Consider the following 17,207-nt stretch of genomic DNA (forward strand, 5'->3'; position numbering starts at 1 on the left):
GGAGATTAATTGGAGTTATTTTAGGATTTCTAAATAAGTATATGATTATATATTAAATAAGATTAAGTATCACATCTTGGATCCGTGGTGTAGTAGCCTTTGTTGAGCTTAATTAGCCTACCCAACACGGTCACATTGAACATTTTGGACAATATTTTTTAGAATTATATTAAATAAAATGGTAATTGACAAAATTACCCTCGTCTTCCACCTTCTTCATGCGAAACCTGTAGCTGTTTTCTATTATTTTTTTTTTTTTTAGTTTCAGTCTATTTCGTATTAATTTCGTAAGTTTTGGTTTAAATAATACAAATCGTAACTTAGAATGTGATATCAAATTTAAAATCTATAAAGCAATGAACTTATAAATTTTGGTGATTAACTGAGCAAATAGTATCAAATCGCGGTGGTGACCAGCTGACTTACGGTTTTCCAGCGAGTACGCGGCCGTGCAGAACACGTTTTTAGAACAATGGATTATACCAAACTGTGATGATATTAGTTTCATTTAACCGTTGATTTTAAATTAAAATTCCTAAATTTTATAGATATAACATAAAAGTTGGAAAATAAAATTAACAAAAAAAGAAAAGATTGTTGATTTAACTAGGATGGTTCAAGAACGAGGTTGTTTGATCTACACTGCTTTACTTCTCTAGCACACTTAACAACCATCGAATTCCAAGAAACCACATCACCAACTTCCATATCTTGTAACATAGTACTTGCAGTTTTAAAGTATATGCATTTAGCATACATAGCAATCACTGCAGTTTGAACAAATATATTGGCCTTATAAACCACTCTTAATTATGAAGCCATACGTAAGTTTCTGGAATTCAACATGTGCATCACTCTCTATTGAGCCAATAACTTAATAACGCATAAGATAATTTTAATTATACAAATTAATTGGTATTAGATATTTTTATGAATTTTGTACTACACTTTTACATTTTCATCATCTATAATATTGAAAAAGTTATTTTTTTTATTATGATCGACATATCTGACTTATATATATGGCATATATGCTGAAATTTGCGGTTTATAATTCCCGTCTTTTTTGATGCATCTAGCGGTTGATTCTGACGATCCTAAAAAGAATGCATTTAAAGCTATATTAGATTATCATATTAATAGATTCGGGTTTGAAATACTTTTTGACTAATATTTAGGGTAGCTAGACGTCGGTTACCGGACTAACGTGCTAACTGTCGGGACTTAGATCCAAACTGGTTAAACAGCAAAAAAAATAATTTAAAGAGTCTGAAAAACTAATTTACGTCATGTTGTGCTTCAAATATGACATTGCCACTAACATACCATTAGTTACTAGTTGTGTATGATTCATGTTTTGTTATGATGTCCAATAGCTGAAATCAGAATTCACGTTCTAAGAAAATTGCGATATTCTTTTTCACACATTTTTATTTAAAAATATTTGATGATAGTTTATTAGTAACAAATAAAAATTAAGTTTTACAAATATAAGTGCAGACGCACATTGTGTCTAAGCACCTGCCATGTCCATTATACTTGCGTACACACTGATCATTACATGGTTTAGCTTCGCAAAGTGCTGATCCTTTAGAATAATCAGTACACATTTCTTGTCCTTGTGACTCCATCACCGTCCCTAAAAATAAACATTGAAAACATGTATTACCATCATCTTTATTTTGTTATATGTAAAAAGGTCATGAAGAAATTAAACATTATCAAATCAAAGATAAAACATAGAAATAATATTTACTATAGTTAAGTGTAAAACAAACCTAAAACAAGAACAACCATGAAAATAGCAAGAATTGTGGTTTTAGCCATTTTTGATGATGCAACAAAAAGCGAAAAATTTAAAATAAAGAACAGTGATGAGGTTGTATTGCATCCATGAATATCTTATATATAACAAATTAGATTTGTAGATATTTTTCAAAAGTACCACAAATTGAAAAACATAGAAAGAAATCAAGAGTAAACTTATAATAAAGAAGATGACTCATACAAACAAATCATGAAAAACAAATAGGAAAAATATCTTGAAATTAATTAAAACTGATAGATTTTATAGTAAGGTAAGTCAATATGTATTCATTATCAGTTGAATTTAAATTCTAATTTCCAAGTTTAATAGTATAAAAGATTCGATTGTTGGTTTAAATAGGATGCTCTAGATAGAAATAACCAATTTGTTAAACTATATAAATTAATAGACGTTTGACTAAAAAGAATATCTTTATTGTTATATTTTTGATTGTCTTCTATACACATACTTTTATGTCAGTTTCTGTGATAATTTTAGCCATTCTCCATTTAAAATGAAAAGCATCTAATTTGAAAACTAATTTATTCAACAACCAAGTTAGAATTTGAATCAAAACTTTCTATCTATTTTGTGAGAATCAATTTAATTACACAACCTTACTAGCATATTACCAAGCTAAGGTGTCATAATAATAAAACTTACCCTTACTGATTGACGTGGCACTAGCAACGATTTTTCAAAATATAATATATTTTATAGAGAAATTCCTAGTATTGCGATTAAGAATATTATATTCTACAACCCAATAACATATATTATACTCTCAGTTCGAAACTACACCAGGCGTTATGTGTGCGGCTGGGTAGGACCTAGCGCGTAATCAATTAATCAGAGATTATACGGAGATTAATTGGAGTTATTTTAGGGTTTCTAAATAAGTATATGATTATATATTAAATAAGATTAAGTATCACGTCTTGGATCCATGGTGTAGTGGCCTTTGTTGAGCTTAATTAGCCTACCCAACACGGTCACATTGAACATTTTGGACAATATTTTAGAATTATGTTAAATAAAATGGTAATTGACAAAATTGCCCTCGTTTTCCACCTTCTTCATGCGAAACCTGTAGCTGTTTTCTATTTTTTTTTTTTTTGAGTTTCAGTCTTTTTCGTATTAATTTTGTAAGTTTTGGTTTAAATAATACAAATCGTAACTTAGAATGTGATATCAAGTTTAAAATCTATAAAGCAATGAACTTATAAATTTTGGTGATTAACTGAGCAAATAGTATCAAATCGCGGTGGTGACCAGCTGACTCACGGTTTTCCGGCGAGTATGCGGCCGCGGAGAACGCATTTTAGAACATGGATTATACTAAACTCTGGTTATATTAGTTTCATTTGACCGTTGATTTTAAATTAAAGTTCCTAAATTTTACAGATATAACATAAAAGTTGAAAAAAAAAATTAAAAAAAAAAATAAAAGATTGTTGATTTAACTAGGATCGTTCAAGAACGAGGTTGTTTGATCTACACTGCTTTACTTATAAACCTAAGTTAAGATCCACACCTTGCGCGAGATAAATATTATTTAAATTGTTTTTATGTATTATATATTTTTACATATTATAAAATTATATATATATATAATATTAAAAAATTCAATACATATTGTGTTTATTATTAAATTGATGCAAACACATAAATAAATTTTATTAATCTGAACAATCACTTTTTTATTTTATATGGTCTATAATTAAATTTAAATGAGATTAACACATATATATAGTATATTGTTAATATTGATATTTATTAAATAATTTTGTCTACTTATACTGTTTTTTAATCATTTGTTTAATAATTTATAAATTAAAAAAAATTCAAAGCAAAATTTCAAAATTAAAATATATTAATATTTTATATGGTATAGTTTAATTTAAACTATATTAATATATATATATAATCTTAATATTTATTAAATGAGATTTCATACTTATATGATTTTGTAATTATTTGTATCTTGTAATAATAATTTTAAGTGAAACTTTTAAGAGTTTTAGTAATTTATAGTCATTTTCAAAAAAACTAAATATAACATATACGGAAAAGTCTAAATTTTATTATATGGTTAATGTGGTTTTTTAATTTATTTTAGTAAGTTAAAATTGAAAAAATGATAGAGGATACGTTAGTTTTTATCAAATCTTTGTTATTCAAAATCATTAATTGTCATATATATTTTTGCGACATTAGAAAATTCCTTAATTTTTGTTTATGGAAAAAGTGAAGAACATTAATAATTAATTTATGGTTAGTTTAATAAAAGGTTATTATATATGTAGATGAAGCAACCTAATTCTGTATAGATTCTAAGAGCATCATTAGTGGTTAGGTACTCTCTTAGGTCTCTCATCATTAATTTTGTTATTAATTGATTTTAAAAACATTAAATGACAAAAACAAAAATGAACTAATGATAGAGTGACAACAATTAAAAAAGTCTCTCCAACTTCACCGATCGTTTCTTCTACATGAATCGTCTCTCTCTCTTTTCCTTACCTTTTCTAATATTGTCATTATTGTTATTGTCAGAAACTGTCTAACAGCCCCTCACTGCGGCTCTAAGAATCATTGTGGTAATGACAGATAACTATCCCAAATACTGTAATGTTTCTCTTTTAATATACAAGAGATTTCTAAAAAAATATATGTTTTTTATGGTTTATTTTGTTCTTTCATTTCACAAAGAAAGGACATGGATTAATCTTATGACTCATGTTCTTCATCTGCTTCAGGACCTGCATCAGAAGTTTCATCTTCTGTGAGGTTTTGGTTTGGTTGGGTTTTGTCTTCCTCAGGTGTACGCAGTGGTGGACCCACGTTAAGAATTATGGAATCATCTGACACCCCAAATATATTATAAATATAATTTGGCAAGCTAAAATTGTTATTTGACACTAGCGTATTTGGTTAGGAAGTTTGGTACTGAACCCATAAACCCGGGATCAAAGCCCCTCAGTGACCCCTTTTCTTAATATTTTTGTTATTTAAAATTTTACCTATACTATGACTCCACATAAAAAAAATTCTGGGTTCGCTCCTGAATGTACGTCGGTGGTTAACAGCGGTTTGGAGGACATGATTGTAGTTACCTTTCTCGAGAAAAAGCTGACTGAAATGGACCTTACAATAAAGGATGCTATTGAGTCTGTGTATATAATAGAAAAGTTGACTAAACATAGTTGACATCGTCTAAATCGATGTGTAAAATCTACAAATTTTAAAAGTATGTGTATTTAATAGAAAACAAAAATTAGTTTGTGTATTAAACGGGGATCCAAAAATAGTTCGTGTATTTTATTAGCAAATAAAAAATAGTTTTTGTATTTTTTTTAAAAAAAGTTCAAAATTTAAACATGTTTTAGTTAAATACTAACGCCGTCATTACTGTCGTTAAACATAGTTTAAGTTGTCTAAAACTACGTATAAACCTGCGAATTTCAAAAGTTTGTGTATTTAATAGGTAACGAAGTATTAAACGAAAATCAAAAATAGTTCATGTATTTTATTAACAAATGAAAATTAGTGTGTGTATTTTTAAGAAATTTTAGTAAAGAAAAGATGAAGGGTCATGTTTATAAATAACTGACAAAAGAGTGAGAAAGTCTGAAAAAAGAGGAAAATCCATTCGTCACTTTCTATTTCCTGTAACTAACTTTCCCGAGAAAATTTTCTGTTACTCTTCGCCGCTCGCGGTTTCTCTCCGTCGGTTTGTGAATAAACAAATCTGAACTCTCGATTCGTTTCTTTCTCTGCTCCGTTCTCTGGCTGACCGGTTTGTAGTTTTATTTGAACACTCCGATCTCGCCCTGAGTTCCACGATCAGCTTCTTAGAACCCTAGGGTTTGAACGAGCAATTAGGTTTCTAGGTTCCGGCGGTTCTCATTATCCTTGTAGTGGCTTGAGTTTTTTGTATAGATTTCGAGATCGAGAGAGAGATTGTGATGAATAACAACAGAGGAAGATATCCTCCGGGGAATGGAACGGGACGTGGAGCTCCGCCGCATCCTGATTATCAATCGTACGGTCAACAACCGCAGAACCACCAGCAGTTTCAGCAGTGGTCAAGACGCGCTCAGCTTCCTGGAAACGCCAATGAGGTCCAGAACACGACGTCGTCTCAGCCGCCCAACGATCATAAGTAAGTCTTCGTTTCTTGGAAAACAACTGTTCAATACGTTTTATTACAAATGATTCTGAGATACGAAAGGTTATTTAATGAATTGATTGGATTAGAAGGTGAAGCTGATATCTCTCTTGTGCTGAATAGATTCAGTGGCTCCGTTACTCTCAGTGGCGGCAAAGATTGGAAGGCAACGTTGAAGCTCCCACCTCCTGATACTCGTTACCAGACAGCGGTTGATTACCTTCTTCTGAGATTTGGCTTAATAATTGGACTCTCTCCTTATGTGTGTGAACCTTTTTGTTGAACATTGTATGTAGGATGTGACAGCTACAAAAGGAAATGAATTCGAAGATTACTTTCTGAAAAGGGATCTTTTAAAGGGAATATATGAGAAGGGTTTTGAGAAGCCATCTCCTATTCAAGAAGAGAGCATTCCCATTGCTTTGACCGGTAGTGATATTCTTGCTAGAGCCAAAAACGGCACAGGAAAGACTGGTGCTTTCTGCATTCCTGTTCTTGAGAAAATTGATCCTAATACCAATGTTATTCAAGGTTTGCTGGTTTATTGTTAGGAACTCCTTCTCTATTTGTGAACAAATAGAGTTACTTTCTGTTCTGACTGGTGTTTGTTTTTTATACAGCCATGATTCTAGTTCCAACGCGAGAGCTGGCTCTTCAGACTTCGCAGGTTTGCAAGGAGCTTTCCAAATACTTGAACATCCAGGTTATGGTCACCACTGGCGGTACCAGTCTGAGAGATGATATCATGCGGTTACATCAACCTGTTCATCTGCTCGTTGGAACTCCTGGAAGAATACTGGATCTTACTAAAAAGGGAGTGTGTGTTCTGAAAGACTGCACGATGCTTGTGATGGATGAGGTGAGCTCATGTACTATATCTTCGTTTTGTGATTTATTGCTAAAAGTGTGATGAAAAAACTGTAGGATTACTGCTAAAAACAAGTTTTCTGATTGATTGCATCCTACTCTATATAAATGCATTTGCTATACTTACCGCTTTCTGTAGTCAGTTTTAAAGTTTTAAATAGAAGTTGTTTTATTGTGCCATAAGATTCAAAGTTTTTAACTCTTTAAATACTATCTTACCAGGCCGACAAGCTTTTGTCTGCAGAGTTCCAACCTTCTCTAGAGGAATTGATACAGTTTCTGCCAGAGAATCGTCAGTTTCTGATGTTTTCTGCTACATTTCCTGTCACTGTGAAGGCTTTTAAGGATCGGCATCTGCGGAAACCATACGTTATCAATCTCATGGATCAACTCACGCTAATGGGTGTCACACAATATTACGCTTTTGTTGAAGAGAGACAGAAGGTTCACTGCCTCAACACACTTTTCTCTAAGGTCAGATGTATAAAACAATCCATGTTACCAGATAACTCTCTGCTACTCAGATTTGGATGATCTAAGCTGGTTGTCGTTTTTAATTGCAGCTGCAAATAAACCAATCGATAATCTTTTGCAACTCTGTTAATCGCGTGGAACTGTTGGCTAAGAAAATTACAGAGCTCGGTTATTCGTGCTTCTACATTCATGCGAAGATGGTTCAAGACCATAGGAACAGAGTGTTCCATGAGTTCCGCAATGGTGCTTGCAGAAATCTCGTTTGCACTGGTATGCTTTGTGTTCTTCGAGCATGTACATGTACTTTGATCAATGATCAAATGTAGATGATGCTGAAATATGACTGGTGCAGATCTGTTTACTCGTGGAATTGACATTCAAGCTGTGAATGTAGTGATTAACTTTGATTTTCCTAGGACATCTGAGTCGTATCTACACAGGGTAGGTCGAAACGAGAACTCTTTTTTGCTATAGCTTCTCTAGTACAACCTCGGTCTTCTTAGTTCATACTGTGAAAATGTTCAGGTGGGCCGATCAGGACGGTTTGGACACCTTGGGCTGGCTGTGAATTTGGTTACATACGAGGACCGTTTCAAAATGTCAGTCGCTCTTCCTCTCCAATGTTCTTACCGTGTCTTTTGTTTTTCGTTTTTGTTATAGTTTTCTCAGGCATTTATCATATGTTTTGAAAACAGGTATCAGACTGAGCAAGAACTTGGCACTGAAATCAAACCAATTCCTTCTCAGATTGATCAAGCCATCTACTGTCAATAAACCTGTTACCGCACGAGAAATGTTACCACCCCACGAGTCACAGTGTTGATGAAAATGGTGAGGCAATTTTTCTTCTTCTTAGCTCTTGGCAAATCAACATTGATTGCATCTGAAGACCTATGTGCCGCATTGTTCAGGTGTTTCTCAAGCTATAGTAGGAGGTGAGGGAACTGATGCTTGGCGGTTTATGTAAAGACGACTCGTTACAGATATGAACCAGTGTGGTTTGGTTTCTAATCTTTCTCTAGACTTTGTTTCGTGGTTCTAATGAAATCTGTTAACGTTGCTCATTTATCTTTGACTTGGTAGTCAAGAAATAATAAAGAGAACATAAGGCTCCTACTTTTTTCCCTGTTGGGTTTTATACTTTTATCTAGTGACAGCTGTACTTATTTTTTTCCCTAGTGTTATCCGTTGAGAATTTAGTTTTGCAAGATATTTTTTGTTTTTGATTTACTTGTTTTTACAATATAACTCATGTGATTCAGATTCCTGTGGAGATGTCTCGTTATTTGATGAATAGATAAGTCGCATTTAATTCTTTCATGTAAATAAATATCTATGAAATACTATATGTTTGTATGAAACTACGGCTTTGACTTGTAGCTGACCACATTCATGGAGATAATAAATGGAACCCCACCTTGTCTGCAAGGTCATGACCAAACAGTATCTTCTTTTTCTTTGACTCTTTGCGATCCCTAAGCCTAGACAACTTGACGGTGTCGACTTTCTGCTGGCCCATTGTGGATTCTGTAAATTTTAGTAGTAATAAACAACTAGTAATAGTAAGAAGCTCAAGCACATATAACTTAGTTATCACACAAAAATTACATAATAGTAAAGAAAGAATATGTATATATATGGCCATTGTTCAATGTTCACTATTATTTATTAACATCATGAGCGTTTTCATTTTCTTACGTTATACTCCTTGTTTGTCGCATCAAACTTCTTTTCCTTGGGCTCTAAAGTCTACAAGAGTCAAGACTACAAGTCCCTGTCGTCTCCATTACTTCCACTTCTGCTCCTTTCTTTACTAACTTTAATTATTTTTCTAAGAAAAATGACAATACATGTTGCTCTCTGTCTTTGTTTTCCCGGCTAAAAAGGATGTCACGTTTTATCCGCTTTTAATGCTCTTTTTCATTTCCTGTTTCTTGCAAATAGAAATCCTGAGAAATCCCTAGCCCACTTCTTTACTTTGCCTTAGCTGTATTCTACAACCCTGACGAGTCGGCTACTTACGAGGGTTGTATATTACTCTTTCTCTCTGTTTCATATCAAGTATTTGTTGATGAAAAAAAAAATTCGTTACAAAATAAGTGTTGTTTTCAAATTTTAATGTAAAACTAGATTCTGACCCGCCCTTAAAAGGGCGGGTATATTTTTTGTTTTACATTTTTTTAGAAATTTAATTTTTATATTTTGTGTTTTAAATTTTAATTTTAGAAATTTGATTTTCATATTTTTTTATTTCTTTGTAATTATATTTGTATTTTCTTTGTAATTATATTTGTGTGTAAATTTTAATCAAAATCTATTTTATGAAATAATATCAATTCAAAAGTTGATCCGGCATACGCTTGGTTCTTTGTAATCATATGCCGATATAGCCGTTTTTTTGTAATCATATTTTTTTTGTTCTAGGTCTTGACCCGTGAATATATTGTTGGTTTGTAATTTTTGGTTTTTTATGTTTCTGTAAATATGCAACATTTTTCTGTAATTTTTTTAATATGTTAAAGAAATTTAATTTATATACACTTATGGTAAGTAAGAATAAGAATGAACGAAAGGTGTTCCTCGGAATTCTAGTAGGATTATCCTAACGTAGTGGTAAGTATATATTAACTGAAAAAGGTAGAGTTATATAACATAGGGTTAAATTTTTTTTACTTGTTGATAACCACCCTAATGTATTGGTTATTGTTTAAATAAAATCAAATACAGTTATGTAAAGAGAATAATAAGTGGCTCATTAAATAAATGGAATAAATAATTGGACATAACATTTATCAATAGATACTAAAGCGAATCAATCCATTTTTAGTCTATTTACTTTAAATTTGTTTTGATATTTTTAATAAAATAAAATTAATTTATTAGTTTAACTTGGTTTATATTTGATAAATGTTTTGTATATTTGATTTAATAACCCGTGAAAACATAAATAATTATCTGGTACACTATAAAAGTAAGATATTATAAATATTAACTAACTTTAGATATTTTTTATTAAAAATAGATAATAATTTTAATTGTGACCATGTTATATTAAACAAATAACTTAAATTCAATTAAATCATATATTGATCTAAATTTGAAATGTTCGTCGTTTTTTTGTTGTAAAAAAAAAAGAGAATACAGATAATGGTTACATTAAATATTTGATAGGTTAACTATAAAACCAAAAACATGAACCAAAGAACTAAATATCATAAATAAAAGAATTTGCTTTAATATTCCGTGGATGATAAATACCATGGTTCCTTAATGGTTAAAAATAAATACCATGGTCCCAATTTCAAAACAAAAACATTATACCATGGGTCTCTGAAACTTGATAGTGGCCTTCTCTGACCACGAAGAGTGTCGTAACACTTAGCATTAGAATTTAGTTTTAACTTGGAACTGTCTACTATTATACGTTAGTGAAGCATATATTTAATAATTTATTTTTATATGTTCAAATACTCTGATAACCGTCGCGTAGGAGAGGAGCCCGAGAATTTTGGAACTTAAAAGGGAAGTTACAAAATATTCAGATTTTCAATTGGTAATTTAAATATAGGTCTAACGGTATAATAAATAATATTCCAAATAATGATAGGAATAAAAATAATAATAATTGGACCCTACTTTTATCAATGGGTCAAACTGCTGTTTTAATAGAATAGATTTATTAATTTTATTCAGCTATATATTTTTCTATTAGGTGAAATATGGTTAAATATATATGTAATTATGTTTTTATATAAAAAATATACAAAATTAATTATATTTTTGCTAAAATTCACACCTTCAATATTATCAATCAAAATCTCAAAGCTCTACTTGCATCTTGACAAAAAAAATGTTTTGTTTTTATGAACAATCTGCTGTTGCTGTCACAAACATTGAATACACAATGTCATAAATGTTGTACAAAAATTGCGTGTAATAAATGGCCAGGGCCGGCTCGAAGCTCGCTGATCGTCCTTATTTGCTTCTCTATTCCCACACACAATCGTTTTTATTTCGCTTTTCTTATACCTCATTTTATTTATATCATCTATATATAAAGAACCCTTCCTTTGGCTTTTGTTTCATCTTTACGACATTAAAAACCAGACCAGAAACACATTAATAGTTTTACCTTTTTCTCAAAAATTCTCACTTTGATCCTATCTTCCCCTTTTTCACTTGGAGGTTTGTCTGTCTCTTCTATGAATTTACAACTTTTACTATACGATCATGAAAAGTTTTCATTCTCTGTGTTTCGTCTTCTTCTTTAAGCTTCAGAACTTGTAAAGGGTTTTCGTTATTTTGTTAGCGAGGTGAGCAAAATGGGAAGAAAGCCTTGCTGTGACAAGAAAGGTTTAAAGAAAGGTCCATGGACTCCTGAAGAAGATGAGATTCTTGTTGAATATATCAAGCAAAACAGCCATGGAAGCTGGAGATTACTTCCAAAGAAAGCTGGTAAATCTCACATTCTTCCCTCTTTCGGTCTTTTGTTTGATTCTTGAGACAGTTAAAAAAACATAGTTTCCAGCTTATTCCTTCAGCCTCAAGTAACTACTAGGGTTCTTGATAGTTTTTTTTGGAGCTTATTTGCCAGATAACCAAAAAAATGAAAAATTAGATTTTGGAAGAGAGAGTAAAGAGATAGGAAGAGAAAGTAGGAGAGAGGGGGGAGTTTTAGTTAGTTAGTGTATTTTTGTTTTTTTATTGTATATAAGATGCAATTTTCTTCTTTTTTTTTTTGAAAAATAGGGTTCTTGATAGTTTTCATCTTTATTAGGTTTACTACGCTGTGGAAAGAGTTGTAGATTGAGATGGACCAACTATCTAAGACCAGACATAAAGAGAGGTCCATTCACTCCCCAGGAGGAGAAACTCGTTGTCCAACTTCACGCCATTCTTGGCAACAGGTTGCTTCTACATTGTCTTATAAAACTCGGTTAATTTCTCGTTGTTTGAATCCTCTCTTTTTGTCTTTGGGGTTAGGTGGGCTGCTATAGCAGCACAGCTTCCAGGGAGAACAGATAACGAGATCAAGAACTTATGGAACACACACTTGAAGAAACGTATGCTAAGTATGGGTCTTGATCCCAAAACGCACGAGCCGTTACCTTCACATGGGTTAGCCAAACAAGCTCCAGCTTCACAAACAACTCGCCACATGGCTCAATGGGAAAGTGCTAGGCTTGAAGCTGAGGCAAGACTCTCTAGAGAGTCAATTCTTTTTAATCCTTCTTGTGAAGTGAAATATGAATGTGATCACTTCTTACGCATATGGAACTCAGAGATTGGTGAATCTTTCAAAAACCTTACTACTACAAGTCAAAGCCCTTGCTCGAGGACAACATCTTCCTCATCTGCACTTGTAGGGAAAGAGACTGTTATGGGGATTAATCATGGCTCTGGCTCTTCTTCTCCATGTTCGAATAATGTTGAAGATGTTTCATCAGATTCTGCTCTTCAGCTTCTACTTGATTTCCCAATAAGTGATGATGATATGAGCTTCTTGGAAGAGAACATTGGTAGTAGCTACACAGAGTCACACGTTGGTGTTTCTATCAATGGTTTCTAAACTTATGGTTTCTAAAAAAAAGAGAGATACATTGTCTAATGTAAATTCGCATTCAGTTGGTTTAAAATTATTTATTTTCTTATCCGTTGTTTTTAAATGTCATCAGATCTTACGGCTGTGAAGCCAATAAGCTGTTGTCGATCACGTAAACTGCGATGTAGGTGAATATAAAACTCTGGTTACCGACAGACAGGTAATACTGTTAACAATGCCACGTAAGACTAAAAATGTGGAGCTTTTCAAGCAATTTGTCGTGACCCCCTTCGCGCCAGATAAAGTAGGCTTTATCTATTGGGCCTGCTTCCATTTTTATACAATTTTATTCAAAAATATCTAAGAGCTATCTCACAACCAGACCTAGGCATTTTAGTCAGATCCGAAAATCTGAGTCGGAACGGCCCAAAAATATCCGAATTAGAATCGGCCTGAAAATATCCGATGCAAAATCGAACAAAAAATTTACAAGTACTATCTATTGGATCCAAAATTCTTCTATTTGAAAGAATCGAAAAAACTGGTCAACATATTCGATCTAATAAGAACTAATTCATAACCGACTTAAAAATATGAAAATCCAAAACTATGACATTTTACGTTCTAGTTTCTATATTTTATTTTATGATTTAGTTGAAATATTTTTGTTTATAACATGAAACTTTAAATGTAAGTGTTACAGAAAAATGAAGCTTTAATTAATTGTAAAATTTAGAGTTTTAAAAAGTTTTATATTAATTATTAATAGTTTTAAGTTGTTTTGTAAAATTTTAGATATATATGAAATATTTCGACTAAATTTGATCGGGTTTGGATATTTCGTATCATTTTCGGATAATAAATACTCGAACCCAACCCGGATCTAATAAGGACCCTAAAATTGTTGGTATTTTACATATATTTTAATTATAGATTCGAACCTATCTGGATCTTAAAAGAACCGACCAGAATCCGAACCAAATATTTACAAGTACTTATTAGATCCAAATGTTTAGAAGGATCCGAATTTAAGAAGAATCAGCCCGAACCCGACTCGAAGACAAGTCAAGGCCTACTCACAACTAAGGTTTGAGTGACCAAAGATAAAACAACCCAGAAGATTTTGTCTCTATTATATCATGCATGAGAATTGGAAACCTTCATGTTTGCTGGTTTATAAACTTATGGGCTTTCAATTCCCTTTCGTCTTATGGCCCGGCCCATCTTGTATACCAATTAGTAAACTTTTAATTCTACCGTTCGTCTACTAGTGTGCTCTTACTAAACAAACAAGCGGAGTTTTAGCTCTAATTCTATCGTACTACACTTCAATATTGGCTTTAACAATGGACGTAAGAAAATTAGTAACTTGAACGTGCTTAATTATTTATTGACAATGGTTTGCGTATGAGTCTGAGAGTTGTCGAGGTTAGGTCAGCTACTAAACGTTTGATTGAGCACGTTCTCTCGTAGTTATGGGTAAATAGAATATACACTTCTGACAACACACCACGATAATCTCATTTAATGTTTTGAAAAATGATACATCTGCTGAGTATAGTATATTATTTTTATTTATAATCTCCAATCAAAAGCCGTGATCTAAAACAAAGCCCGTAATATATTCTGTTACTTGTATATGTATCGTATAATACTATAATTTAAACTTAGATCAGATCATAACTCGTTTCTTAAAATCCAAAGAAGACACGTTGGTAAGTTGTTATAAACAATGCATGGAAGTCTCTAGAGATTAGGGCTAGCTGGGGATAGGTGAGGGTTAATGGAGGAGATTAACGAGATTAGGAGTTTAGTGATAATTAAAAAACAATAGAATAGGGTTTCTCTGATTACTGAATTATCTTAAGTTATTAATCAAACCATATCAACCACATAGGTAAAGACTCCTAAGCAGACTTATACATCAATCTCATCGACCCTAACCTATCATTGTCTATACATAATAATATCCCAAGTCATTATCTCAATAAATCAACAGCTAGTTAATTGAAAAACCAAAGCCTCGATTTTCTATCGTTAGTTTTTTGTCTTGGTCTTTTGACCGTTTCTCCATGTCGTATCCTCTTTTTCATTATAAGTCTTTGTAACTTTTATTACACTTCATAAAAGAACGATTAGACTCGTGCATCAAGGAGTGGAAGGCATGAAGACGAACAACAACGATGAACAACGCAAAACGCTGCCGTTTCCTGGAAAATACATCTTGAAATCTACTGTTTTCATCGTTGCTTCTCTCTTCATATCAGCTGCTCTCTTGGGTTTTCTTGGCTATCTCAACTTTGTGAGTTTTAAATCCAAATATTTTTGTGCATTCTATAGCGTAACACACTATACCATATTAACTTTTTTTATTCTTTAGAATGCTTTCGCAGGTTTCAAACTAATACCGAAGAGATTTAAACCTAGGTTCCCTTACCAATGCGACGTTCAGGATCAAACACATCAGATTCATTTCTCTCAGAATCTCACATCGAGATTACATACCAGCCGTTCACAACCATCGTCTTGTCCTTCTTACTTCCGCTGGATCCACGAAGACTTACGACCGTGGAAAGAAACGGGGATAACTAGAAACATGGTTGAGAAAGCCAGCAAAACGGCGCATTTTAGACTAGTGATCCACCGCGGCAAGGCGTACGTTAAGAGATACAGAAAGTCAATTCAAACGAGAGATGATTTTACTCTGTGGGGAATCCTACAGTTGTTACGGTGGTACCCGGGGAAATTGCCTGATCTCGACCTTATGTTCGACGCTGACGATCGTCCCGTCGTCCGATCTGATGACTATACAGGTCAACAAAACAAGGATCCACCTCCACTGTTTCGTTACTGCTCTGATGATGCCAGCTTGGATATTGTCTTCCCTGATTGGTCCTTTTGGGGCTGGTAAGCTAACTCTACTAGATACTGTGCTTATTATTAGGCCTTATTTGTAACATGGGCTTTTAATGGGCTAGGGCTGAAGTAAACATAAAACCATGGGGGGAGTCGCTAGAGGCAATACAAGAAGGGAACAATATTACACAATGGAAGGACCGTGTGGCGTACGCTTATTGGAGGGGGAATCCTTATGTAGACCCCACGAGAGGAGATCTTCTCAAGTGTAACGTTTCGGAAAATGAAGAATGGAACACTCGTCTCTATGTTCAGGTGTTACAAAAGTTCACTTAGAAAAATACTTTATATTATACACTTACATGTGTATACGAGTTATAATGTATCTCAATTTTTGAAATGGTCTTCAAGGACTGGGATAAAGAAACCAAAGAAGGGTTCAAGAACTCAAACCTAGATCACCAGTGCACCCACAGATACAAGATATATATAGAAGGATGGGCATGGTCGGTTAGTGAGAAGTATATAATGGCATGTGATTCTATGACATTGTACGTGAAACCAAGATTCTACGACTTCTACATACGAGGAATGATGCCACTGCAACACTACTGGCCAATCAGAGACGACTCCAAGTGTACTTCTCTCAAGTTCGCCGTACATTGGGGGAATACACACGTGGATAAGGTTATCTAATTAAAGGTTTTCACATTGGACCTCGAAGTTTGTTTTGTGTAAATGTAAACCTGGTTGGTTTTTGTTGTGTAGGCACGTGAGATTGGAGAGCTAGGGAGTAGGTTTATAAGAGAGGAGGTGAACATGAAGTATGTGTATGACTATATGTTTCATTTGCTCAATGAGTATGCGAAGCTCTTAAAATTTAAGGTAAAGATTCCTTCGGATGCGGAGGAGATCACACCGGAGAGTTTGGGATGTGCAGCGACTGAGCGGTGGAGAGACTTCATGGCGGAGTCTATGGTAATGTCTCCAAGTGAAGAGTTTCCATGTGAGATGGTTCCTCCTTATGACCGTCTGGCTTTAAAAGAGGTCATTGAGAGAAAAGCTAATTTAACACGTCAAGTTGAGTTGTGGGAGGACCAATATTTTAATGATTTGGCCAACAAACCTTAATTTATACAAAGGTTTTAATATTAGTATTTCCATGATGTTTTTGCTAGTAACCGTTTTATTTGCTTTACCTATAATTCTCACATATGCATACTATCGAGATCTGTATCAGGAATAACATGAAAGTCGTGATGATAACACCAATCATATGTATATTAGACTACAAAGTTTTATTCGCAACGATCTTATTACCTATAGCGTCAATGTTTATTGTTTAGTCTCTACTAGACAATTAGTCACATACTCTGTGTGGTGACGCACTGACGCTCCACAATCATTTCGAAAATGTAGAAAAAAAGATAACAAAATGAGTATTATTTTTTAAACATGACAAAGAGATGAATAAAGAAAAAAAATTATTT

General features: G+C 33.1%; 3 protein-coding genes and 1 long non-coding RNA gene across 6 annotated transcripts; 3 read left to right on the forward strand and 1 right to left on the reverse strand.

The window, feature by feature from the left end:
• Positions 1-586: 586 nt before the first annotated feature.
• On the reverse strand, positions 587-3,672 carry LOC103830287. Its single transcript, XR_625710.3, has 2 exons — positions 1,779-3,672; positions 587-1,639 (listed from the first exon to the last, which is right to left on the reverse strand). It is a non-coding gene; the product is annotated as an uncharacterized LOC103830287 (long non-coding RNA).
• Positions 3,673-3,933: 261 nt separating this feature from the next.
• On the forward strand, positions 3,934-8,529 carry LOC103830288 (DEAD-box ATP-dependent RNA helicase 12). Its single transcript, XM_009106047.3, has 10 exons — positions 3,934-5,972; positions 6,102-6,189; positions 6,275-6,509; positions 6,599-6,837; positions 7,068-7,319; positions 7,409-7,589; positions 7,672-7,760; positions 7,845-7,918; positions 8,015-8,150; positions 8,231-8,529. Exons 1-9 carry the CDS (start codon positions 5,776-5,778, stop codon positions 8,091-8,093), a joined length of 1,434 nt encoding a protein of 477 aa, XP_009104295.1. The 5' UTR covers positions 3,934-5,775; the 3' UTR covers positions 8,094-8,150; positions 8,231-8,529.
• Positions 8,530-9,182: 653 nt separating this feature from the next.
• LOC103830289 (transcription factor MYB17) lies at positions 9,183-12,985 on the forward strand. 3 transcript variants are annotated; one of them, XM_009106049.3, is made up of 4 exons: positions 9,183-11,504; positions 11,629-11,774; positions 12,097-12,226; positions 12,303-12,985. In XM_009106049.3, the coding sequence occupies exons 2-4, from the start codon at positions 11,642-11,644 to the stop codon at positions 12,886-12,888; spliced, it is 849 nt and encodes a 282-aa protein (XP_009104297.1). In that variant the 5' UTR covers positions 9,183-11,504; positions 11,629-11,641; the 3' UTR covers positions 12,889-12,985. The 3 variants fall into 3 exon arrangements, with proteins under 3 accessions (XP_009104297.1, XP_033131669.1, XP_009104296.1); XM_033275778.1 differs by having other exon boundaries at positions 11,633-11,774; XM_009106048.3 differs by having other exon boundaries at positions 9,183-11,774.
• Positions 12,986-13,230: 245 nt separating this feature from the next.
• Positions 13,231-17,020, forward strand: LOC103830290 (O-glucosyltransferase rumi homolog). The gene is made up of 5 exons (XM_009106050.3): positions 13,231-15,163; positions 15,242-15,768; positions 15,840-16,032; positions 16,129-16,404; positions 16,486-17,020. The coding sequence occupies exons 1-5, from the start codon at positions 15,026-15,028 to the stop codon at positions 16,846-16,848; spliced, it is 1,497 nt and encodes a 498-aa protein (XP_009104298.1). The 5' UTR covers positions 13,231-15,025; the 3' UTR covers positions 16,849-17,020.
• The last annotated feature ends 187 nt before the right edge of the window (positions 17,021-17,207 follow it).

This window comes from Brassica rapa, chromosome A07, assembly GCF_000309985.2.
Source record: "Brassica rapa cultivar Chiifu-401-42 chromosome A07, CAAS_Brap_v3.01, whole genome shotgun sequence".
Taxonomy (NCBI): Eukaryota; Viridiplantae; Streptophyta; class Magnoliopsida; order Brassicales; family Brassicaceae; genus Brassica; species Brassica rapa.